This window comes from Haliaeetus leucocephalus, unplaced genomic scaffold (genome assembly GCF_000737465.1).
Source record: "Haliaeetus leucocephalus isolate CR32 unplaced genomic scaffold, Haliaeetus_leucocephalus-4.0 Scaffold406, whole genome shotgun sequence".
In the NCBI taxonomy this organism is placed as follows: Eukaryota; Metazoa; Chordata; class Aves; order Accipitriformes; family Accipitridae; genus Haliaeetus; species Haliaeetus leucocephalus.
In genome coordinates this window covers 5,167,852-5,194,664 of record NW_010972842.1, presented here as the reverse complement: position 1 = coordinate 5,194,664, position 26,813 = coordinate 5,167,852, and the positions used below count along the sequence as shown (strand labels likewise).

The window sequence follows — 26,813 nt, the reverse complement described above, 5'->3', positions numbered from 1 at the left end:
TCTCAGTTACTTGCATATTTATTCTCTCTTTCTCCCTCCCCTGTTTTCCCCTCCTCACATAAATTATGATGCTTTACACACTGAGCCACGCTTCATATCCTTAGCAGTAACGGGCTTGCTCCAAGAGTACTTCGCTATTTTGACAATGCCAAATTTAAAGCAGAGCATGTGCTGCTTTGCATCTGTCAGTCACACAGCACTCTCCTTCGAAGCCTATCAATAAGCACGAAGTGACGGGTGGTCATCTGAACAACGCTTTGTGCTTCTATATTCAGCTCAGCAGTCTACACAATTTTAACCAGGGAGCTGCAAGGATAAGGAGAAAAAAAGATTTTTTTCCAATCAGGTTAAAATGTTTCAAGTGGCCCATTTTCGCTTTCTGTACGCTTCTGAAAGATGACTAGGAGTCAATCTGAGAGATTAAGCTCTGTTGGCGGTATAGTATATTCGTAACACATTAATAAGCAAGAATGCCTCAATTTTGGTTTGACACTGGCAAGAGACTAAATTACAAAAGGACATTCACACAGAGGTGAGAATGAAAACTGAAGGTAGTGACAATGGATTACCCTCCAGTAGTAGAGTACCTTAGAAAACTGTAAGAATGATGTTTTACTTGAAAAAACACTGTAAACCATTTATCGCTCAACAAATCTCCAAAATAAAAAACTGCCTCTATGCATTTAGCATTTTCAGCTCTGGGAGAGTCCCAGTACAGCCTGTGAGTAAGTTACAGCAATGGAAGGAAAGAGGTGACATGCTGTTCAGATACAATCTCACAGCTTTGTTATGTCGTTATAGTTACATTCACATTTTGGAGACAGCACAAGGCCCCGTCAGGAATCACAGCCCCAGTTGCACCGAACCAGTGTACAACTGGGATTTCCTCCCCAGCCAGCTTACCAGCAGGTTAAGCCTCTTCAGATAAATGGGTTGATCCTGTCTTGCCATTAATGCTTTAAATAAATACTCTTTCCTCTTTGAGGGCAAACTTTCTGCTTCTGAACACACTTTCAGAAATCATGCGTAATTGTATTTATTTAATTGGAAATAAATCTACACCCACTACCGGCTTTTAAAGACAGAAAGCATACAACTTGTCACAGCTCACATGAATAATGGCAACTGGAAGTCAGGCTCCTCAGACTCCAGCCAATAACCCTCTGACACCGCGATGGATCGGAAAGTCAGCACCTCAGTGGGGAAAAGGTTTTGTCAATTAAGAAGTTCCTTTTATTACTTCTGGAAACAGAAATTGTGAAGTCGGGTTTTTAACCGAAATGCTTCCTACTAATGAATGAATTTTTTGCTGAACTATGTCAAAGCTAAAAGGTTTCTTAAAGGATTGGGATAGCTCAGATTTTTCTGGTTGTTTTGTTATTATTTCCTTAATGTGCTCCCAGCTGGGATTGGGACACTAACTACAATCAAAGCATATGCAAGATGCACTTGCAAAAATCTGAAGATGTAACACTGTTACAAAGTACTGGCTTAAAGACTATTCTGCTTTCTTACAGAGGCTTCAGATTTCCTTTACAAGATACTGAAATTCTACAGCAGTTACCTCCTTTAAGTATTTCTGTAGGCTGATCAATACCTACCAAACTTCAAAACTGATTTAGCTTGAATTCGGATCATATCTTGCACACATTAACTGAACATCCAAAACATAATCTACATGCTCACTGACAGGAAAAAAAAAAAAAAAAAAAGGAAAAACAAAAAAACAAAACCCCAAACCCCCCTTCCTCTTCTGTATCTTTATTTCACAACTACAAGAGAGGTAGAGAAAATTATTAACTAACTTTTACAGCAGCAATAACAAAACATGATCATACAACAGTAAAACCTGAATCAGAAAATGATTATGTTGATCCCCAAGTCAGCGAAGGATTGGTCATTGCTGTAGGTTGCCCACAGTCTGATGGGGCTCTTGCTAACACAAACCTTGGCCATTCCATCAGGCTGTGCAAACATGTTTCTGTCTCACGTGTTGCTAGGAATAGTCCGCAATCACTGGCTTTCTTAGGAATGATGAAATCCCCAAACTTCTTAGGTCTGAGGCTCTTAATGTTTTTTAGCTCTCTTCAAGTGTGGTTCTCCTGTCTCTCGACTTCCATTGACTCTCTCTGTAATTTCTGAGAAGTAATTCCAGCAAGGAAGTACCCCAAACAGAACAAGAGATTAAAGCCCTCTTGTAAGAGTTACACAGGTACTTTGCTAATATTCACCACCTTTCCACCTTCTCACACTTAGCACATACATTCTCTACATTGCCACTAGATATTATTGGCTAGTGGAAATACAGGGCATATAAACATACATGAACCACAGACACATAAGTAGTGCAATATGCATGAGTTCAGGCCATTTAACATCCAAGGAAAAACAACCAGGGTAATAAACACTAGGAAGGAAAAAGGACACTTAAGGCAAAGGTTATTTATTAAATTAAGGGTTCTTGGATTCTCTGTCTGAGGATCAAGACCATGCATTGCAAAAGGATGCTAATTCTGCAGCTAACGTTCAGACACATTGTACAAGTCCTGTATGTCCTATATTTTTTTTGCATTGTAAAAGCAGATGATACAGGTCAGGGATCTGGTGGTAGATCATAACTTGAGTTGAAGCTGAAGCCTGCAGTTGTCTCTGGGTCATGGATTTTTATATTCTTTGCTTGTGCCAGGCTAAAGATTGAAATATGCTCTACCTGTATGATCTCTCTGTCATTAAAAGTAATGATTTTTGGGTTTTTTTTTCCCATGGGGAATGAGGCATGAGGAGCAAAACATAGCACAAAATGCATCCATTTCTATTTCACTGGAAAACATTGCGAATGGAAGTGAAAAAAAACCTCAAAAACAGACACAAGGAAATCTCTGATTGGTGCTAACATTTTATACTGCATCTTCAAGAAAGTCATGAGGATTGCTCCACTGACATGTAGATGCTGCACCTATGGGAATTACCTATGCATAGAAGCTATCACCGATTACCATGCTTTTTCTTCTATTTTTCCTTTACTTGTATACACTCTCCAAAACTCAAAGCAGCCTATTTTAGCAATCATGCCATAACTTCCCTAAACCAAACAAAAGCGAGGGACGCTCGGCTCGCTGTTCTCTAGGCTGCCTTTTCTTCTGCAAAATTTGAAACTTCCCAACAACCTCTCCCCCCACCCTGTCTACTGTCACCCTTAGATGTCATTGAAACGATACTAATAATATTTGTAGCTGGGTATGACACTCAGCCACCAGGAGCAAAGCTATTTGGCGCTGTAATGCAAATGACTGCATTCATCAAATGAGCTTTGTTAGTTATTCATTGTGTTCCTTATCGTTCCTTCCCCAAACCCCGGTGCCTCTGCAGTACGCACGGAGGTGTGTCCGTGGCAGCGTCCCCGCCGTAAAACCCACCCTTATCAGGCAGAGCAGGGCGCTGCGGGGGTGACCTGCCAAGTCACCGCGTCCCCTCTCCTCTCCCTCACCCTTTTGTGCCCAGCCTCGCTCTTTGTCCTCATCCGCGGGATCCGTCTCCCCCTGCTCTGCTCGCCACGCCAGACCCTCTCCCACAGCTGGAAGAATGATTGGCAATGAAAGGGACTCTCGAGAGATCTGTAATTCCCTCCTTCTACCCCATCTCCTCATTTTCCTCCAAAATCAACTGCTCCGAGCAACCTCCTGCAAGGTCGGGCTTTTAAAAAACAACTACCGCCACAGAACAGCCCAAGCCGTCGTGCGTATCTCGGCAGCCCAGCAGGCCTGCACAGACAGAAAACAGTATTGACAAGTTTGGAAAGGGACAGACGCTGACTCTGATGCAGGCAGGCACTCGGGGCTTTTTTTTTCATTAAATCTTTCACTGCTTAACACAGTTCAACATATCATTCCGTACCTCCGGAGAAAAGCTTTTGGGGGCTGGAGCCAGAGATTAATCCCTCTGTAATTTCTACTGCTGCTAGCGGTACTAACTGCCAAGGGATTTTGGGCAGAGATAATGGCACTGTTAGCTTGTAACCTAGGTGTAAAAATGGTCTTAATAAAACTGGGATGGTTGAGGCCCCATCAATAACCGCCACACACCAATTTCATTGGCTGTAATAGATGCAATCCATTTGATGTGATACAGGAGGCTCATCCCAATATGGTAATTAACAGAGGTTGGCGAGCTACTCAAAAAATTGTCTACCACAACAGTGAAGCATCCTGAACCATCCAGTCAGTTTAACCTCTAAAGCAAATGTAAAGATGTAAAAAGAGCTTTAGTAAGAGGACTGGTCTGGATCTTTCTTCAGTGTAAAATGCAATTAAACAGGGTATAAAAACTGTGTATAATTAAACCAGTTCGGAAGGATTCTGTCAGATATTCCATAATTAATGTTTGTATAAGAACAGATTTTCTGTTTTGCAAGAATCAGCAGATAATCAGCAGTTGATTGTTAACCTGCAAATATGCTGATCCAAGCATAATTATTTTTACACATGTACCTACCCTTCCATGAAAACATAAGCAAGAGACATTTTCCCTACCCAAAGAACTGCTGTAACACCACAAGTCATAATCCCCAAATAACTCCAATTGTATTTTTTCTGTTTATCTTCAGCAGATTAGTTGTTATCGTTTGGGGCGGGGGGGGGAGGTGGGGTGTTGAAGAGGGTAGAAGCTCTAATTTCATGTTCTTGGCACTCTGTGTGACCTTGAACAAAACTTTTTTGTATACCTTTTTCTCCTTCGCTTCCTTGTCTCAGATCAAGATTACTCTGAGACGGGTAGGTGCTTTGATACTCTGGTTAAGGCAATAGACCTAGAGTACTACTACTACACAACCTCTGCAATGTACCTATTAGATACTTCATGAACTAAGTGCAAAGTTCCTGTAAATCTTTTTTTTTTGGAAAAAGGACAGTACATAAAGATTTCTAGAAGCCAAAGGCTAAAAGAGGAACAGAATACTAGGAACTTATTAGTATGACAAAGAAAACAGCAGATATTTAACACCACGGGACAGACAATTTTCACTGGAAACTCTCATGCTTCCAGTCATCTGTTCTCTCCAGTTTTCAGGAGCCCTCTCACCCGGCTGAATCTTCAATCTGTTTTGCACTAATGGAGCAAGAGTGCTCATCAATGAGTAATTAAAATTATTAACATATTGAAGGTTTATACTGACTTCTATTAAACTTACCTGTGAATTGCCTATATTTCAAGTGAAGATTTTGGAAATACAATAGGTCAGATGTGGGTTTGTTATGCACCATTAGAAAGAGGCCTTGCAATGGTAACAATCAAAGAAATTTTTCCTTGCATACGAGAATTTCCAACTGACTCTTATTTCCACTTATTTTCTTAGACCTCACTGCTCATCCCATCCCATGAGAGTGCTTGGCCTGATGAGCAAGCCATGGTACTTGCACAGCCAAGATGATGAAGAATTGTGCTACATCAGAAAAAAAATTTAGACATAGCTCTTCATCTCTCTTATTCTTTACAAGGTTGAATTTCAGGGGGAAACATAGTGACAAAGGATGAGGAAAAGGCTGAGGTACTTAATGCCTTCTTTGCCTCAGTCTTTAATAGTAAGACCAGTTGCTCTCCGGGTACCCAGCACCCTAAGGTGGAAGACAGGGAGCAGAATGAGGCCCCCATAATCCAAGGGGAAAAGTTTAGTGACCTGCTACACCACTTAGACACACACAAGTCTATGGGGCCAGATGGGATTCACCCAAGGGTACTGAGGGAGCTGGTGGAAGCGCTCACCAAGACACTTTCCATCATTTATCAGCAGTCCTGACTAACCAGGGAGGTCCCAGTTGACTGGTGGTTAGCAAATGTGATGGCCACCTATCAGAAGGGCTGGAAGGAGGATCTGGGGAACTACAGGCCTGTCAGTCTGACCTTGGTGCTGGGGAAGGTTATGGAGGAGATCATCCCAAATGGCATCACGCAGCATGTACAGGACAACCAAGTGATCAGGCCTAGTCAGCATGGGTTTATGAAAGGCAGGTCCTGCTTCACTAACCTGATCTCCTTCTATGACAAGGTGACCCGCTTAGTGGATGAAGGAAAGGCTGTGGATGTTGTCTACCTAGACTTTAGTAAAGCCTTTGACACCATTTCCTACAGCATTCTCCCAGCGAAAATGGCTGCTCATGGCTTGGACAGATATACTCTTCACTGGGTAAAAAAGTGGCTGGATGGCCAGACCCAGAGTTGTGGTGAATGGTTAAATCCAGTTGGTGGCTGGGCACAAGTGGTGTTCCCCAGAGCTCAGTATTGGGGCCAGCTCTGTTTAATATCTTTATCAATAATCTGGATGAGGGGATGGAGTTCCCACTTACTAAGTTTGCAGACAACACCAAGTTGGGCAGGAGTGTTGATCTGCTTTGAGGGTAGGAAGGATCTACAAAGGGATCTGGACAGGCTGGATCAATGGGCTGAGGCCAGTTGGATGAGATTTAGTGCTGGGTCCTGCATTTGGGTCACAACAACCCCATGCAACGCTACAGGCTTGGGGAAGAGTGGCTGGAAAGCTGCCTGGCAGAGAAAGACCTGGGGGTGCTGGTTGACAGCCGGCTGAATAGGAGCCAGCAGTGTGCCCAGGTGGCCAAGAAGGCCAACGGCATCCTGGCCTGTGTCAGAAATAGTGTGGCCAGCAGGAGCAAGGAAGTGATCGTCCCCCTGTACTGGGCACTGGTGAGGCCGCACCTCGAGTCCTGTGTTCGGTTTTGGGCCCCTCACTACAGGAAAGACGTTGAGGTGCTGGAGCGTGTCCAGAGGAGGGCAACCAAGCTGGTGAAGGGTCTAGAGAACAAGTCCTGTGAGAAGCGGCTGAGGGAACTGGGGTTGTTTAGTCTGGAGAAGAGGAGGCTGAGGGGAGACCTTATCGCTCTCTACAACTACCTGAAAGGGGGTTGTAGTGAAGTGGGTGCTGGTCTGTTCTGTCAAGTAACTAGTGATAGGACAAGAGGAAATGGCCTCAAGTTGCACCAGGGGAGGTTTAGATTGGATATTAGGAAAAATTTCTTCAGTGAAAGGGTTGTCAAGCATTGGAAGAGGCTGCCCAGGGAAGTGGTGGAGTCACCACCCCTGGAGGTATTTAAAAGACGTGTAGATGTGGCGCTTAGGGACATGGTTTAGTGGTGGACTTGGCAGCGATAGGTTAACGGTTGGACTCGATGATCTTAAAGGTCTTTTCCAACCTAAATGCTTCTATGATTCTATGAATAGTCAATAGTAAGGAATCAGCAACCAGTTTCCAAAAGCTGCTCCTAGACTTTGATAACATCTGTTGTTGTTATCAAGTTTGTTCCCATTTATGATCTTATCTCATTTTGATTAGGAGAGCAGTTCTAATGTAGCAGAGAATCCAGGAGTTTACAATAACAATAAAAAAAGATAGCCCTTAAGTCATGCCTGTGTTAATCTGCTACGTATTTTTAGTAACTGTCATTTACCAAGTTGCTTTCCTCTCCCTCCCTCAACTTTTACCAATGATGTAAAATTCACCACTGCGTATATGGCCATCCAAAGCTCAGACAGTTTTTCATGCTCTTCCTCTAGGACTGATAGACCATGATCAGAAAAAAAAGTGCCAAATGCCTGCTGGCACCTTCAGTCAGCTGCCAGGAGCTGGAGAAGTGACATGCTTCATCCCTACAGGTGGTTGTGGTGCGATAGGACTGGCGGAGCATTTGGGGAAAGCTTGCTCAAAGATAACACTTTCCACTTAAATCTGGTTGGCTCCATCTAACAGGGTTTAAGACTGAAGGGTCTATAGAACACTAAAAAAGTTGCCAAAATTGCTTGAAGTTCAATTGTGACAAGTATCTAACTCCTGATAGGGCCTTCGGAAATCCTGGACAAAAGCTGAAAGCAGGAAAGGCAACGATACAGAGGTATAGGATCATGCAAAACTTACTGTATCCAAGATCAACAATATAATTTTCATCTGTATAAAACAAGACTGAGTAGAACAAACTACTCAGCAACCTCTACAACATTCATCATGTCTGTAATGTGTCCGGTGGCTTACCTAACAAAACATCACTGCTGGAGAAATATCTAGGAAAAAGAAAATGTTGTTTATATCCCTGGTATGCTGAATTAGTGAATGACACAGAAAACATAATCTAGCTGCACATTTCTTACCCTTAAAAGGGGACATAAATGTATCATAGTGCAGAAAAATCTAAAGGCATACTTACAGAAATGGGAAGTAAAAAGCTGAAGCATTAGATATTCTATTAGCAGAGGGAAAAATCTTTCGATTGGCCACAAACTCCATAGCACAGAAGATTAAATTTTAGTAGAAAATTATCAAATCAGCAGAAAATAAAATTGATCGTTCCCATGCATACTGCAAAAGCAGTATTTTACTGAGAAGACTGAATCCCTCAAATACAACGTAAAAGCTTGCCATAATGACAGATAGTTCTATTACAAAAGGTACTGAGTGCATAATTAACCACTGCTAATACCTACCTGAATATTTGAAAAGAAGAAAAAATTTATTCAAGTGGAATATAAACTATTCATCAAAGCTGCACAAAATATATAAATGAAATTGCTGCAGTGAAAACATGCACTAGTCAGGCTATGTTTATGATCCCCTGACAGAAGATGTATAAATAGGAAAAATTTACCACTCATTCACTAGGGGCTAATGAAGCAGAACTAAGATCACACGCACACCATCACTCAAGTGCAGGACATTTGCAACTTCTCAATTTTATATGGAACTGCCTGTTCAAGTCACATATTCTGTAACAAAGGTCATTTTTTTTGTTTTAGTCTAAACAGTAAACTGTAATTGGCTCAGAAGTTTCATTTTTCTTAAGCTAATGTTAATTTAATGTGAACTCTCTCCACATTCCTGGATACAGGTGACAGAGGACTTTGCTTTCTCAGTTCCCCAGTATCAATCAGTTACATATATCAAGGCATAAAAAGTAATATTTAATTGAAGTTTCCTGCTCTGTAAAATGATTTATACTCTTGGATAAACAGCCACAGCTCTAAACTTTGGGATTTTTTTATAACAGTTCACAAAAATGAAGAAAATCTAACCCCTGTTATGTCCATACTATCCAAGCTACTGCAACTATTTAGCTGCAAATGTGGAAACAGCTAAGTATCCATAATTTAAGAAAACGTTTCTTAGAGCTAAAACATTTGTAAAGGATAATCAGAAGTTTATACTCTGTAGACAGGTGCACGTAAGGTCTAAATTCTCAAACAACGGCAAGTTTCCAATCTCTGAATGTTCATTTAGAGTAACGCAAGCTGCATTACTTTGTCAGCCAATAGAGGCATATGGACAATATTCCTGAGTATACTCTCAGCTCTGAAAGCTGTAACATTTGCCACTCGCAAGTGTAAACATATTTATGAATTTTTAGCATCATCTTATTCTGATGACTTTATTTATCTGCGTCACGTTGTATTTTCTAGAAGCTGTTTGTGAATGAAATACAAATTAACGCTCTTCTCACAGAGAGATTTGAAGTATTGCCCATGAATTTACTTTCACAGAGGTCCTAGCAAAAATGCTGCCCTGTAATTTTAGTCAGTGGATTATCCCTAATACGTTATTTTCTTCCTAATTTATTTACACAGCCCATAATGCACTTAACAAAGATCTTGGTGTGTCAGGTGCTCTGTGAATGCTAAATAGATTAAAAACTACAGGCCTGTTTCTAAGAACAGGAAACACATAGTACCTTGGGCTTCCAGCAGCATGCTAGGAAAATACTCTCTGGAGATGAATTCTGCCTCTGTTCTCCAAATGGGCCCAACGTAATGCCAATCTATAGGAAGCACGACTATATCCTGCTGTAAATACAAATCTCTGCTACACTTAAAAGTATAGAAGTGTCCTTACTTAAAGGTTTAATACCGCGTATTGTTTTCCATAAACACACTTCTACAGATGCCTGAAATAACAGAGAGAAAAACATCTCACAACACCTGAAACTTTGGCCGTGCATCTTTAACTTCACTCTGCCTACAGCTACCTACCCGGAAAGGGATGACCAATATAGCCCTATTCTACAAACGCGACCATGAGACTAACTTGCTCATGCATCATCCTCAGATCCCAGAAGAAAAGCTGTGAGACCGTGTTACTGCACCTGGAGCACGTCCTGCTCGGCTGAGGCCAGCGCGATCCTCTCTGCCTTCTGTGCGGGCTGAACAAAACCCACGCCAGTACGGGGAGGCAAGGCGAACTTCCCGGGTGCAATGCTGTATTTGCTTCTTTAATAGCAAGGTAAAAGACATAACTGTCCACTAGGAAAAAAACCCCAAAACACCAGCCTACCACTGGAACAATATTCACAGTATTTTAACTGCGGGCAGTAAAGTTTTACTCTACATTGCTGTATATATTAGTAATGCCAGTGTGATTTGTATTATTCAAATGACTATACATGTGCTGAGGAGTGGAAAGCAAGCTAGTCAATCAGAATTCAATACTTACTAGTATTGAACGCATCCACGCCATACACAGAAAATGTCTCACTAGAGGAAGAAAAATAGGAATCATAAAGACCTGTTGGTCGAAATGGCTTGAGGAGCCATCTCACAACACTTTGTACACCTGGCACATTTCATTGTGGACAGATTTGCAAATAAATCTTACAGAATGGCTCAGATCGTTCATTCTTTCCCATCTTTTAGTTGTTGCTGAGGTACAAGCAGCAACAACTATGATACTTTATAATTTTGTTTCACCAATGAACAAAGATTGATATGGTAGTCGGAGAATCAAATTAGAAGAAAGAGACAGGAGTAAATACCCTGTCAGTGTTGTACAGTGTTCCTGTGCAATAAAAGGAAATCCAATTTTCTCATCCCTCCTCTTGCATTCAGATTTTCCTCACAACAAAAAGCTAAGCAATTCTCAGTGTCTTCCAAACCAAAATCATGGGAACAACAGCTTTTCTGAAAATCTGTAACCCGAGGCTTAAGGTAGCTTCCAGCTAAAGTCTCCTGAGGTATGGGAAGGTGGGAGGCTGAGACCTATCCCTTCTCAAGTCACACTATAAATTAACAGCACTATTATTTGAATGATGACCTTTCTGCATAGTGCTAAGAAGTGGTTTTCTCTGGCAACAGAATTTATTTGTTGGGACCTATTCCCAGCAGCTGCTGCAGTCATTGCAATCCAGAAGGGTAAGCCAAGGTTTCTATCCCTCTTCCCACCTTTTTCATATCCCACTGAAGACATACGCATGGGAAAGAATTACCATTACAGGGGTGGAAATTTCAAAGCATCAGCTATCTGTTGCATACTTTTGTCCTAAATAAAATACAGGGTGCATTCTGCCACCAGTCCCTTTCCCTCAACTCATTTTAGCACAGAGTAAAAGAGTGGCAATATACCCCTGCACATAAAAGTTTATACCCCTGTTTATCCTTGATTTATTTGCTCAAGTGCCGCTAATGTTAAGGGTGACAATGTGCTTGAATAGTCCAGAGCTGTGTCCTGGTTTCAGCTGGGATAGAGTTAATTGTCTTCCTAGTAGCTGGTACGGTTAAACCACGACAAGCTGTCCTGCACAAGTAGGACCTGACTAAAGGTTCCTTGCATTTTTTGCCTAACTTCCACTCATCTCAGCAGTTCATTATCTGTAAGAATGTTCCTTTAATGAATCCACTCTCAGCTGGAAGTCAAGTAAGCAACTAAAGAGAGCAGGAGAGCTCACAGAGAAATTACTAAATTAAGGTTCTTAAAGTCTTATTTGCCTATTTTAATCCTAATCAAGCTCCACTTCACAAATTACAGATGTGAACAATTGTCTTTAAAACATGGATAAATAATAACCCAAGTGAATCTACTGCCAGCATAAGAATATTATCCACTTCACCATACACCATCTCCAGCCTGAGAAAAATGTTGGACAAAACAACTGGCCTTCAAGCCCATCAGCAGTCTCAAATAATTGTAGATAATGGTATAGGAAACAGTCTTTCAAGACTCAGGGGTCTCTGCATTTCCCAGCCCCAAGCCAAACACACTTTGGGAACTTCAGACAGAGCACCAACTAAGCCTGAATTGCCAAGACAAAGCAAGAAACCCAAATTCCTGCCACAGACTTTTATAAACCCAGAATATATTTGAACTTTGCATGGAAGTAAGCTTTAATGCATACAAGTACGGCTAGGGAAGTGAACAGCTGCATTCAGCACCTACTGAAGTTTCTACAAGAACATCAGAGACCCTAAAGGGGCCCATTATGTTGCATTTTTGGGGCACGCAAGCGCCCATGGTCAAAGACCAAACTTGAAAAAAAGAAATGACAGTCTCATTACTATGCACAAATGGCAAAGAATGGTTGGCTGCTGTATTGAGAAGGCTGTCATATAAGCTATAAATAATCAGATATACTGATCACTCAGGAGCCTTCTCTTTTGATTTTCCTCTGTGTTTTGTCTTTGGTTGTCAGTAAACGTGACATCTATTCTCTCCATTCAGCTGGCTAATGGCCCTCGTCTAACTCTGAAACATTGGACTAGAACTTTGGGAAGCCATCTGTATCCATGAAATAAAGATAAAGGCCATACTACAAAGGCTCTTGTATTTCTAGTCTCCCATTAATTGCCCTGAAAATCTTAGAGTAAGGTGAGCAAGCACTTATCACCAAGCAGAACCTTGTGACATCCCACACAAGCGCTCTCCCAGCGCTCAGGAGCTGTGGCCGAGCAAGGCCCTGTGGGTCCTTCCTCAGAGGAAAGGCCTGGGCTTGTCAAACATGCCTCCATCCTTCCCTGAGAGGGTATTCAGGCATGCTAGCAATATCTCATGGGCAAGATTACCAGAGACAGCTGATATATCTAAAAGAGTCTGTATGTTCACTTATGGTCACAAAATTAAAGGAGAAAATATTGACATAAACTTACTGCTCTCAATGTAACATTGAAATAACAAAATAAGGGACCTGCTGCTAATAAGGATTAATAAATATTAAGTAATAGAGTTAAAAACAGAAATAACTGTTCAATTTACTCCAGATAGCAGTAGAGTCTCATTTGCTCTTTCAAAGGCATAATCAGTTGAAGGGCACATTTTTCTTTTCTTTGTTCTTTCCCATCAATTTTAATGGGTGCAGAACATCAGTCACATGAAATGTAATGGGACAAGAAGATGGATGAGTACATTTGAAGCTACTAGTCACAGGACAGAAAACATCCTGACAAAGTGACACTGGCAGCATACGGTTCAACAATAGAGCCTGGACAATATTTAGTAAGTGAAACTACAGTGCTACATGATTTGGTATTCTCACTGGGCAAAATCTTTCCCCTGTCACTATTAATCATGTTCCCACAGGTCAGACTTTCAAAGACATTCTCCTACTGAACATGACCAAATGACATTTTTAATTCAAGGAAATACGTAAATCTGGGGACAAAGAGGTCATTTGGAGATAAATGGGAACAACCTCCTGTATTGAGAACTTAAAACTACTTCATCAAGAAGGTTTTAAAAGGTTTAGTAAGATTCACAGCTGAGATTTGAAATATATTACGCTTATAGGAGTGAGGAGACACTATACCTATGCTGAACTTATTGACAGCAACAGGACTCCACTACTGATGAACAAATAGCAAAAATCCCCTATTTTTACTAGTGCCTGAAGAAAGCAATACCAATAAATTAGTATTTAGAAATTGCTCCCTACTAAAAAGCTTCTAATTTGCACGGTACAATAAAACATATGAATTAAAGAGCAACATGCCCCACTAGTTATCTGAGAAGAGGTTCTGGGGAAATTGCAAAGGAAATTCCTATCAAAACTGACCTTTAGTGTACGGCAAAGGAAAAAGCAGTCATCCAACAAGCCGAACCAAACCCTTTCTGGACTCTGAGGAAGCATGGGGCTCCAGAGCTGTTGGGAAATGCAGACAGATCTACACTCCACTGCCACGATCCACTTGTGTTATAACTCTACCAATAATTGCTAACTGGATCGATCTAGCATTTTACAATGCTTATTGTGATCACCATCATCATTATTAGACAGTACCATTCCGGTTTCTTCATTAGCCATTTACCGAGATGGCTACAGTTAATCTTTAAAGCTTTAAATAATACAGAACTTTATACCAGAATGGGAAAAGAGAAACCAGGACCTCTTCAAATACACCCAGGAGAGAAAGAATTAGAGCCAGACTTCCAAGTCCCGCTGCCACACTAAATAGGCCCTATGTCTCAATATGCCACAATCACCCATCCAGTGGCATCTGATACCCAGAAAGCAAAAAAACAGCTTTTGGCAAATTCTCTTAGACAGGGCAACATCCCTCTCTGGCATCACAACATACACTGTGAAGGTGATGGTGCTTTCTTTTTCTGACAAGTACCTTGTTGGAAGCTGTTTATACAAACGCTTCTTCCTATATATACTTTCCTTCTCTCCCGCAAGATATGAGACTGCTCCCTAACAAAATCTTCATATGAAGTGTACGCTGGTAAAGAAGATTATACATAGGGAGGAATTTCCCACAGTAAGTCACATATCTCAGAATGGGAAATCCAGAGAGGATGGAAATTCCATGTCAGAAGAAGGTCTGCGATTTCACAAATGGTACACGCAGCTCTGGAAAGCAGAAAACATTTTAAGATAAAATAACACTTGACTCACTTTTGGCTTCCAAATGTCATACTATATGAAATAACACACCATTTTAAAAACTACTGAATATAAGATGCTTCAAAAGTTAGTCAACCTAAATATTTCATTATGATGATATATAAATAATATTCAGACATTTCTGGAAATTTCTTTCCCATGTTTTTCCTGTAAGACCACATTTTGATGAAATATTTTTCTATAAAGCATTCTGATTTTGATGGAATTATATTCCTCAGTGAAACACAATACAGACACCACACACAGTTTCTGGAATTCCCCATTTAGAAACTTATGGATCTGTGTCTTTCCTGATTGTATTAGTAGACTACCTGACGAATTAAATTAAAAAAATGCATAAAACCATGTTGCAATGAGAGATGCCACCCCCACTTTCAGTAACCGTGACCTCTGAGAAAGCATTCCGAATGCTGAACTCTAACTAATAATTGACCCTTTCTTCCATCTTTTCTTGCCATTAAAATTTGCTTTGAGCTGGCAGTTCATATGCCCACGGATATCATGAGGAATCTGAATATTTCACATTCTAGCCATGAGGAAGTCGAAGGCCTGAATAATGATTACTCCCTGAGCAGCTTTCCCTGCAAATCCATCACTATAATATGCAAAAAGCACGTTACAAATACAATCAAACATATTAAATAGGTCAGTCAATTGTTCTGTTATATCACAGGTAACCAAAGATAATCCTTTTCTCGGATTATTTCAGCTGTTCGGCGCTCATAAGGATTTAGCAAAGTTCACCCATTCCCGTACTCCCCTTGGTCCTCAGGACACAGGTCCTGGCACTGCAGTTCATTTTTCTTTCTGACATCAGAAAGCAACTGAACACCTAGTAAGTCTGTGGGTCTTTCCCAGGAGCCTCACCAGTTCGCTGCACACGGACACAGAAGCTGCACATGGACATTTGCAAGCGGGACGGTCCCTGGAGGCATGGCTGTGGACGCAGGGGCAGAACCTGCCATCCTAGCCAGAAACTGGCCGGGGTCTCAAGCACGCCATGACGTGCTGACACAGCCACGGCTGGCTCCTGTTGGCACTGACATCTGTGGACAAGCCCTGAAAGTCCAGAGGCGAACATTTTCCTCCTCCTCAGGGCCATGCACAGCTGCTAGCCCCACACGGGTGGGTCTCAGCCTCACCTCTCAGGCGATGATGCCTACTCTAGACATGCAGAAGACGACCAAACGCTCAATAATTTAGACTTTCTAAACATTATTTTTCAAGTTCATCCCAATTCCTTTTAAATTTCCTAAACTGTAAACTAAACCCGATTGATATTTGCAAACTTTCCTCATTGATCGTAAGTGAGGCTACTTTTAATGAAAAGTGGGTTTTTTTGAAAACAGTATGATTCCAGGAGCTAGAAAAAAAACCAAAAAACCCCCAAACAAACGAAACACCACAACCCCCCCAAATACTAAGAGATATGAAACAAAACAGAATAAATTCTCCAGCTGGGTGAAGAACACAAAAACTAAGTTGTATCTAGACAAATTCAAGATGCTTGTAGACTTTTGCAAAGTGAGCCCTCTCAGGTTCAACTCTGACATTAATACACATGAAGCACAGGAATTCTACATATGACATGATAGTTTAGCAGATTACTCGTTCCACTGTGCTTATGTTGTTTCAGAGGTTAAACTTCATGGCTAAAACCTCTAGGGAATAAACTGCTACTGTACACAATCAGACCACAAAACAAAGGAAAACGAATCTTGTTTGGCTTCACTTTGCTGATTATCAGGGTTTACTTCTACTGGTTAAAAAAAACCAACAAAAACAAACAAAAGAACAGACAAAAACCAAAAAAACACCCAACGTTCATCCTGGAGGAAAAGGAATGAATTATTTTTTCCACCTGAGGGAAGAAGGATATGTAGAATTTCCTAACTTCCTCAGAGTGAAACAATAAAAACCCGCAACAGTGAGGGTCATGCAAGTTTACATTATCCTATTATGGCCAAATAGCCACACTGTCCTCTGCACGTCCACACCAGTATTTTAAACTAAAATACAAACAACTATAAGAGAGAGTTTGTAGTGCATTATACGAAGACACTGCAATTCCATTTCTAGGTTCAGTCCATGGCATAAAAGCATCCTTCTGACCTGCTGTTTATGATAAAAGAATTATAGATAACCTTTTAACAGTTACTGATGTAATATCCTCTCTTAACAGACTGATTTTTGTTACAAATATTGACTAAAGTAAAACAAATTACAAGCTTATTACACACACAAAATCGCAAGTAACTATCCTCACTGCAGCCACAAAGTTAAGTGTATAAAGAATAATCTGCATCTAAATTTTTAAATTCTTTCATGTCTTGATATTCTGAGGTGACGTTTGCAAACTAGGAAATCCTCTTGCTCCTGAAAAAAAACCCAAATAAAACAAACCAAAAAGATCTTCCTAATAGTATCATCAAACTACTTTGCATGAACCTAGAAGGTGAGAAAAGCCTTTGTGGTTGAACTTACCTAGTGGGTTCAAAGTTATGGGGTAGACAGAAAAGCAAGTACTATTACAGAAAGCTCATGTCCTTTCAAATAACAGGTTAAACACACTCTGAAGTTAAATAGCCTTAAAGGCAAAGATCCAAGCATTTTTCAGTTTCTTTTTTTTTTAATTATTTTTATGAGACCTCACCAAATCCCTAGGGGTGGAAGAACTGCTGGTTATCAGCAAGCCCTGCTGTACATGTCTCCATTAAGCTCTTAGCTCTTGAGAGCAAACTGGTGAAACAACCTACTCACAATTAACTCTTGACATACACTTGGCAGAGTGTTTGGCTGACATTTTAATGCACTCCCCTTCAATGAACCACAAACCAAAAATATTGAACCCCTAAAATACGCTTCTTCAGCAGTTACCAGTCTGTGAATGCTCAACGTAGCAAGATTGGCTAAATCACATCCCATCACTGATGTATAAGACTCACATAAAGATACGTTTTGCATGAGGCCTGAGGATTATACCCATATCAAACCACATCAGGAAGCAAGCCTCAAGAAAGCACAGCTCTGTAAAAAATGTATAAAAAGCTGATCATTAGAAGAATCCTTAATCCCCACTGTTAAATTCAAGATGCCAGGAACAGCAAAATGACAGAGAAAATCATGCTGTTCAGTACCTCAGCCACTTTTTTAGTTTTCATGGCATTGCATATCCCTGCAGATTACTGATATAATCTTGGTGCAGCTTTTTATAGCTGCCTCTGTTGTACCCATCCCCTGAATTCTTATCTCACATACCATTGTCTGCTTTCTTATCTCAGGGCTCTCTCTTTATTCTTACTCTTGAGGTATGCGCAGGAACTATATGCCTTTTACAAGACAGTAAACAAGGACAGAAAATGAAAGTCTGGCCCCAGTGAAGTCAGTGGCAACACTTCAGAGTTTCCTGGATTTTATCAGAAAAAACAAAAGCATTTTATCAAAGGCAGTTGGTGTGAGATCCAAAATATCACTTAGGTACTTCGCATAGAATTCAGGTGTCATGTTCAAAAGAATGAAAATCCTGCTAAGGGGTTTAGGAAATGAGATGACGACTTCCTTACATGCCTACTTGTACGCATGGGTGTCTTCTCCACAGCCACCATCCATCCGGGCGGCCAGACCTGGTTATTTTAAGCAGCCTACATGTCCCCAGACCAAATTCCCATGCCACAATCCTCCAAGGACTCCTCAGGGAGCCTTCACACCTAAACACAGCTCTGTGGCGAGAGACTCAATCCAGACAAGAGGTGGCCTTTCAGGCATTATCTTCTCTTTTAAGCAACTGGCTTGTGGTGACTCAAAGCACAGAGCAGAGGCGTGGGTGCCCGGAGCTCTGGGGACGGTTACCACTGGGCGGGCAACACTCCCTAGGTCCGCAGACCAGTATCCAGTGTGGGATGGTGAGCTCCTCCACCAAGAACAAGAGCTCTGTTGTTAGCAATGCCCCAACACTGGTGTCTCCTTGAGTACAGCCTGTAGAAACGTTATGGCAGTGGCATTAGTTATTTGGATGAATGCTGCTCAATTATCAGTGTAAAGTAAATAAGCAAGGAAACAGAAGAACCACGAAAGCTGTGTCTGCTAACCACAAAGACCGTCTCTTATCTGTAGGAGAAATCAACTTTTATGAACTCGGTTTTTAAAGTCTTTTTTGGTGCTGTAGAGGTTCTTTAAGCAGATTCCAAGCAAGCTTCTAGGACGTGGCTAGAAACATGACAAGCTTTACTTGATTATATTTTTAGCATAAATACATTGCTCTACTAATACGAGGCTGCAGCTTTGAGGGGAACTACTTACAGCAGAGCTCTAAAATTGTTCAGTTAAACTGAGAGGAAACAGTACTCCTACAAGTTTGTTGACTTCTTCAACACCTCAAAATTAATTTCTGCACTTCTCAAACAGATAAATCAGTATTCAGAAGAGCTGCTTAGAGAAAATACAAATCAGGGGGTTCCCAATTGTTTTGTTTAAAAATTTAGAGAGAAGCAAGAAGGAAAAGCTAGGAAATGCAGTAAGATCAAACCAGATCTACTTTTGCTACTGATTTAATTCAACTCAGATAATTCAACTAATTTCCAGACAATTGAATTTAGAATTTTCTCCTTTCATGTTCTCCAGAGGTAAAAGTGTCCTGCCACAGAATTTCTATTAAAAATGGAACTTAGATATAAATGGACCCAAAAATGTGTTTGTGCTGATTCGTGCAGCACAAGATAGTACTTTCCCATTGCTGGTGAAATTCATGAGGAGCATTTGGAGGTGGCACTGATACCCAGCAAACAAAGATGATGCAAAAGCTGCCAGCAGGTATCTCCAGAAAAGAATGAGAGCTAATGGCAAACACAGCACCGAGGAGTTATGTAAATATCCCACACGGTATAAGTACCAAAAATGTATGCTAGTGGCTGGAGGTTGGTTCAGAAGGAAAATAAGGATCACATCATCTAGTCTATTTAATCCTTTGAATAAACCCAAACTTCATCAAGACCAGAGAAGGCAGGTGCCAGTGACAGGGAACGCTGCTTGGTCCCCAGTCTTCTCTCCTATTCCAATGCCAGCTATAAGCAGCATCTCCTGAAAAATACAGAAGTGCCTCTGCTGTTTCAGTGGGCAGGCTTGATGTCTCTCTTGTGAACACCTTTGAAATTCAAGAGGTGTACCACTAAAACTCAGGACTTCAAGTAGCCTAAGGGATATCAAAATGAACATAAAATCAGAACTCTGAACTGGTGAAAATTTGAGCTTTAAGCTAATTGTGGAAACCAACATGAGAAGCAAACTGCATAATCAGTCTTCAGAGGATTTAAAAACACTGCAAGCAGGCTCTACTATCAACTCAGGTCAAATGTAAAATATAAATGTGCAACCTTCTAGTTTTAATCCCAGCTCTGCCACTGACTTTGTGAGCCATCCCAGATTGCTTCTGCTTACCCTTCTAGCTCTTCTTTCTCCCTTTCGATTCTGAGCTCACCTGAGCCAGGACTGCTTCTTAACATGTAACTCAAAAAAGAAGTTCACACTGGTCTTGAGTTGACCTCCAAAAGTACTGTGTTCTCTCTCTCTCTCTCCCCCCTTTTTTTCATCTGGGTTAACTTCACATTTTGAAAACAAAGCATAAAAATTCCAGCAAACGGAAATGATTTCCATATGATATCCAGAGAATTCTGTGAAAAATTTGCATTTCCTTGAGTCTCACACAAGGCTACTGAAGATCACTGCTGACAATTGATCAGATGGTGTTTCAGTTTCATTCCCTCCAATCCTGGCCGTATTTCTCTTACTCTTTCCGCTAAAGAGGAAGAGTCCTCATCATGCAGCTAATAAATGACTTAAGCTCACTTCTTTCACCCCAACAGCACGAGAAAAAAATCAGCTGAGAATGGCAGAGGTCTGCTGCTAATGGACATGGGCACACACCAGGTCCCACCTTCTCTAAGTGACTCGACGTAGACTTCCTGGCTGCACCCTCATTAGCTCAATCCTGCTTATACAGCACACAGGAAATAATAATAATAAAGTGCCCCACAAAGTAGCACGTAGGGCCATAAATTTCAAATTGAGACATCTTCCATTTCTCCACTGGTAGGCATATGGAGAAGAGAACTTGGGGGGGTGCTGCGCCTGATACCTTCTCACGGTGAAGTCAAGAAGCGACGCTGAGCCATCCTCACGTCCTGAGAACAGGTGAAGAGGCACTCAGCAGCACAAGGGTCCTTCATCAACGTGTAGTGGTATCTCAAAAGCTTTCATTCTTAAAACATGACTATTTGACTTTTTGTTTTAATGCCGATGCGCACGTGCGAGACACGGTTATCAAAATAAAAGCCTCCCTGGTGCAAGCAAATGCTGGTTTTGGAGGGGGCCTCCATGGTCTCCGAACTGCTATCTCAGTGAAAGGCAAACGAGCCTGGAGGAAGGGGGTGGGGGGAAGAGCGAGGAATTATACATATTCTAACAATGTCTTCATTTCCCAGCAGCTCTACAACAAAAAGCTCTCCGGTGCTGAATCTGACCTCACTACAAACAGTAGCAGAAAACATGCCTCACTGTAAGCGCTTGCACGGTTTTCCTCTGCAAACATGCTTTCCTTTGTTTACTGTATTTTTAAGTACATGAGCGCACAGACCACCCACAGGATCAGGTAGCCTAGTGCGGGAAAGGTGAGAGATGAGGCTAGGATTGCTTCCTTATATGAATATAAATTAATCTATCTGATCCACATATGCTAGTGAGCCACAGCTCATCCTCAGTCAGTTCATGTCCCTGACAGGCTAACTTGTCCCAAGCTCTCCAGAAATCATGCAGATGAAAGAGCCAAGGCTGTGGTATAGGAATTACAGGACTGGAGAGTTAAAAAGGGATTTGCAAATCAAGTAGTAATGCCTGCCTCAGCTTAATTTAATTTATCGTATTCTACTGCTGCTCCCCCCACCCCCAGCAGCAAATCAGTATTGTACACAGGAGGAGTTATGGTGCGAGGTACTACCTGATCTCTACTGTAGCACCTGGTTAAAAACATGCTCAGTATCCTTTGGGCTCTGACCTGCATACACGGAAACAAGATAGGGATGAGTTTACAGATGAACACGGGATCTGGCAGCGAGCACACTAAGTCATTTCTCTGCTCTCCTCCTGCACCTTATCAGTGACATTTCCCTAACAGCACAAGATGCAGCACCAGGCTCGCTGCATTTCAACTCCCCAAGGAAACTCGCTCAGATCCTCCCAGGGATTACACTTTATCTGGCAAGTACCAGAGTAAAAAAGTGAAAGCCTTCGTTCATTTTGCACCTTGGTTGTTCACAGCCACAGACACTCCAACTTAACAGCAGAGAAGATAACAGGTAAAGGGAAGAATTCCTCCAGAATCTCTTAAAACCCCCACCTTCGGGTTTGCTGACCATTTCAATAGCATTTATTACTATGCATCATTACTGCAAGGACTATTTTGAAAATGCATTTGCTCTAAACCAGGCACAGCCTCTTTTTCCCCTACACACACGCAGCCCTTTAAGAAATGTCTAATCCCCTTCACAGCACAACCTGCATTTCTTATTCCCTGGCACAGAAAAGCAGACACCGACCTGCTCCGCTCTCACCATTTTATACTTTCCCATCAGTTTGGCAATCCAGAGCTGGGGAGGGGGAAAGGGAGGAGAAGAAAATGTACTGCTACGCTTTTCCCTGTGCTACTGCTGCAAGAAAACACGATGATGGCATTACGACGAACTATTGAACTAAAGGGAAGTGTTCCACCTAGAGACCGTCTTCACCAGGCAAGGCAACGGGCAGGTTACCTGCAAACGGACGCTCTTTTAGGATTGAATACACCTGCTGGTTCGGTGGTAAAAAATGATGCAGAGGCATTGCCCCCAGTACTAATTAACAATGTTAATCTTCTTCTTCCTCTCTATGGTGATAAAAAGAGTCATTTTTATATTTAATTAATGCAGAGGATCATTTTGGAAACTGGCTAATGAGGCTCTGATCACATTACCATGAAAATGTGCATTAACACCACAACTGAGGAGGCTGCTTCATGTGTAGAGAATCCACTTTGTAATTAGCCCACTGTGAAATGAATCACGTCAGGAGGAACTCGGAGGGAACCAGTCGGCAATGGGCACTTATCTGCTGCTGTGCCAATAGACCACCAACACCGTAAGCTGGTTTTTTCTCCTCCGCGCTGCCTGTCAGCAGCAGCGCAGTCCAAAACTGCGAGCGTTCAGCCTCCGTCAACAGCAATGTGTCAAAGCCAGGACAAATTATAGAGAGGGAGAGAACAGATGCTGAAAGGCACTAAACTTTAGTATGTGAGGGTCTGCTGTGCCAAGAGGAAAAAACCAAACAAAAAGCTGCAAATCAAATACTGATTCAATAGGATCCAAGCAAAAATTAGGGGCTATTATGGTAAGTGCTTGTTTCATCTTTTCTCATCTTATTCTGAAGGAGCTGGGACCACGGTAGCAGCACACTGCTACTCACACTGCTACGATGCTGAAAGAGACACCAAAATATCTAGATGGGATTAAGATCTTTGTCTAGTAGTAAACAGAACTAACACACACACAATGAAAGAACAAGCAGCACACCTCACCCGTGGAAACCCTGTTGTACTCAGTACCTGTTTAAAGGTGACAAGCACGTTTCAGAATCATTTCAATTTTAATTAATTAATCTCAAAATTTAACATACTTCTTGGCCACCACAGACATGCCATAAAAACTTTGTTCCTTAACTTAGAAATGCCTGAGATGACAGACCTAACGCTTTCAGAGGCAGCCGTGCAACTTATCTGAAATCAGTCTTATTACCAAAGCCAAGGGCTCCCTTAAAACATCCCCGATACGGTTCAGTGAGACTGCTGCTATATGACTGACATCTTGGCAGAAGATGCACAAAAATGTTAAAAGAATCCCACAGGAAGTCATCTGAAGGGGGAGTGGCAAACGAGCAGAAAACAACAGGCACCCAAAATACTAATAATTACCCCCCACCCCCCCAAACAACTTAGCAATTTTGCAAAGGGAAAAAAAAAAAAAGGCACAGCAAAACAAAAGCCTCTCTACTTACTCTCTGTAAAGAACACCCATTTTTACTCTGGAGATGCTAGTAATATCCTCTGCACTCACCTGTGAAACTTCATAGAGCAGTTTGTAGTGCTCCTCTCTCTTCTGAAAAGTGCACAGATTGCAGCCCATCCTAATAAGCAACACAAGAGCAAAGCCTCTAATTTCCCCAGCACTGAAAGGCAAATGCACTGACAGGGAATCACCCTCCAGACTTGACTACTGTTTTTCATCAGTCACTCCAGCCCCGAAACACAGGCACGCCACTGTTAGCTGGAAGCACAAGGCAGGGCAGTGTGTAGCAGCATGCTCTTCTTCCCCTTCCCTAACTATCTTACACTCACGTATACACACACAGAGTTTCGACTCAGTTCATGGCAACACTCCCCCTGTCTCTGCATCAGTGCACATGACTACACAGATTCTCACTCATGAATATTAATAGCCTCTCATTGATTATTTATGACAGAATGTGTTAGCGGGGAGGGGTGTCATAGCTGCTGCTGATGACAGATGAATATTCACTAATTAAGAAGCAAATGTACTGTGGTTAAACAAAATTCACTTGTGTCAATACCATCTCTGTTTATTAAGGTTAGAGGGACTAAGCCTCATGTATTTCACCCGCACTTGCCTTAATTTTTACAGTAATTGGGAGACTAATTCATGAACGGGGGTGGGAAAGGCACAAGTCAAGTCTTATGTTAGGTCTCCACCTTGTGCAACAGGGATCACGGAATATATTTAAAAACATTGGCAAGCGTTTTAGGAGTGTGCTTGTGAAACCTGAGCTGATGTTGCTAAAAATTGAAAGCAAAGAAGGAAGAAGAGAAAATTAACCCAGATGGCTATACTGCTAGCTTCACCTTTGACATTGCCAAATGTAGCCAAAATTCCAGTGTACTCATAAAAGGCATGCGGCTATAACAACTCGTCATATGTATCCAGTATATGTGGAAATGCAGGTGTGCCTGATCTGGTGCTTTTTGCATATATACTCACATTGTACTGTTTATTAAATAATCTCGCGTTCAAGTCTCTTCTGGCATGTAAAACAGATTAATAGTAATAATAGCCCCAATTTCTAAGAAACGCAACAGATATACCCTCTTGGACTCCTAGATATCAAAGCTTTTATTATAACATGCCATTATATCTAATTTTACCATTTGTAAATTAGATTTTAATGGGTCCACAATTCTCAATGTGTGTATAAAGGCAAGGATGCATTTAAAATTAAACCCACATGTTAAATATTAAGGCCAAAGGAAATCACACTTAATTCCAGGCTGACGTTAATTCCTATATTGTATATCATGTAATCCATTGGTAGTTATGCAAGATACCCAAGCCAAGACAAACCGAGACAGAAAAGAAAAAAGTTGGTTTTGTTTTATCACTCCTTTCTCAGCAACTCTGCTAATCAAGAACTATGTCCTTGTTTCAAAGCATCTTTAATCTGGAGGGGATAGCAGGTGGGATCCAAAGCAGAAATAATTACTTGGAAACCAATGAAACCAGTTAGTTAAGATTGACACTGGGCCCTAAAGAGTTGTAATTACTAAGCACTGATGTACAGCTACTATTTTTTTTTTGGGGGGGGGGCAGGGGTGCCGTTTCCTAAAAGTGCTTTGTCAAACATTTAAAATCGATAACAGGAAATGATTGTAATGAGCACTAATTGTTAACAAATTGGCTTTGCATCTAGCAGCACCTCAAACACCACCAACACCGGGTAGGCAAGCAGATCAACAATCACGTGCTGCTTATCAGTCCTGCCCCTTGGGATGTAATAATCCGATTTTCTGGGCCTTAATTTTACCTAACAGCCGGGATGAAAGCCAAGCAGAGAAACCTATAGGAAAAATGGGACCGTTACTGCGAACTCTGCGTATTAGTAAAGTTTCCTAGAACCTCTATGTAAAATTACAGATAGGTTGAGACTAAATCTTAATTAAATTTCATCTCCTTTAATAAATGAGCAGAGTCAGGAAGAATCAAATAATGACCATTAACAGAGCAAGCTCTTCTCGTATCAGCTTCCAGCACTGTCCTGAAACATAACAGCAAGATTAATTTTTATTTGGTGGAAGAACCTGAGCAGGCAAGTTTGGTTCTGAGCTTCCCAAAGTCCAAGGGTTTCAAAGCCGAACCACAGAGGCGGGTTCATCGTTGTCAGAAAGAATCAGCCTCTGTTCTCCTCTTCCACACTCCCATGAAATGCTGTTCATGCTGAGAGGTTTAAACCCATGAAGCAAACATCAACTCAATCTTTGAAGGTTTCTATATTGTGAGGTGCAGAAGGATTCTCAGATGTGTAAATTCTGAACTTAAGAAAGTCAGATCAATGAACTAGACAACAGTCATGCAAGGACAACCATGCCATCTTTCGATGAAAGTGTTCCTACTTCCACTGACACAACTTCTCCCTCTGACACGTACACAGTCTGAAAGCTAAACTACATTCGTAAAAGGAGACATGATTTACCCTGCTATATTTTTGATAGTCCTTTAAAATTAGTCTTTAAAAAAAGGGAGGGGAGGGGGGAGGATATATTACTACAGGAATCCAGTTGTATAGGTACAAGAAACAAAGAAACAACAACAACAACAACAACAAAAACCAACAGAGAAAATAAGCAATGGAAAACTAGAGTTAATCTTTCAGCAGTTTCCCCTGACAGTCTCTTTTTTCATTGCTCTTCCTCTGGTTCTTTTGTTTCCTTCTCTGAAGCCGACATAGGCTTCTCCGTTCATTTATCAAGTGCCTGCCCTCTGCCCATACAGAGAGTAAAAGGGCTCCGTCTTCTGCTTCTGCGGCCACTAATGGCCACAATCTGCAGGGCTGAACAGATTTATTTGAGAAGGATAGGTGTACTTCCAGGTTCTTGAGCACCATCTAAACGTCCCACTTTGATTTTACATGAGGTCAAAATACTAAACTTTGTGCAGCACAAAATGACATTCAAGGCAAAACTTGATTGAACTAATGACTAAAATGAAATATAGGATGTGCTTTCGTCAAGTTTGATGTTGGGGAGAAAGCAATCTTTTTCTTTCCTTCCTTCTCTCCCTCCTCTTAATCCAC

The 26,813-nt window shown here is 41.4% G+C and overlaps 1 protein-coding gene across 1 annotated transcript in view; it reads right to left on the bottom strand.

Annotated features, from left to right (window-relative positions):
• PDZRN4 (PDZ domain containing ring finger 4) overlaps nucleotides 1–23,857 on the bottom strand; it is a 105,074-nt gene extending 81,217 nt beyond the window's left edge. The window contains exon 1 of the mRNA XM_010574054.1: nucleotides 23,789–23,857. Coding sequence (XP_010572356.1) covers nucleotides 23,789–23,857 — 69 coding nt within the window. The remainder of the gene's footprint in view (nucleotides 1–23,788) is intronic.
• Between the last annotated feature and the right edge of the window lie 2,956 nt (nucleotides 23,858–26,813).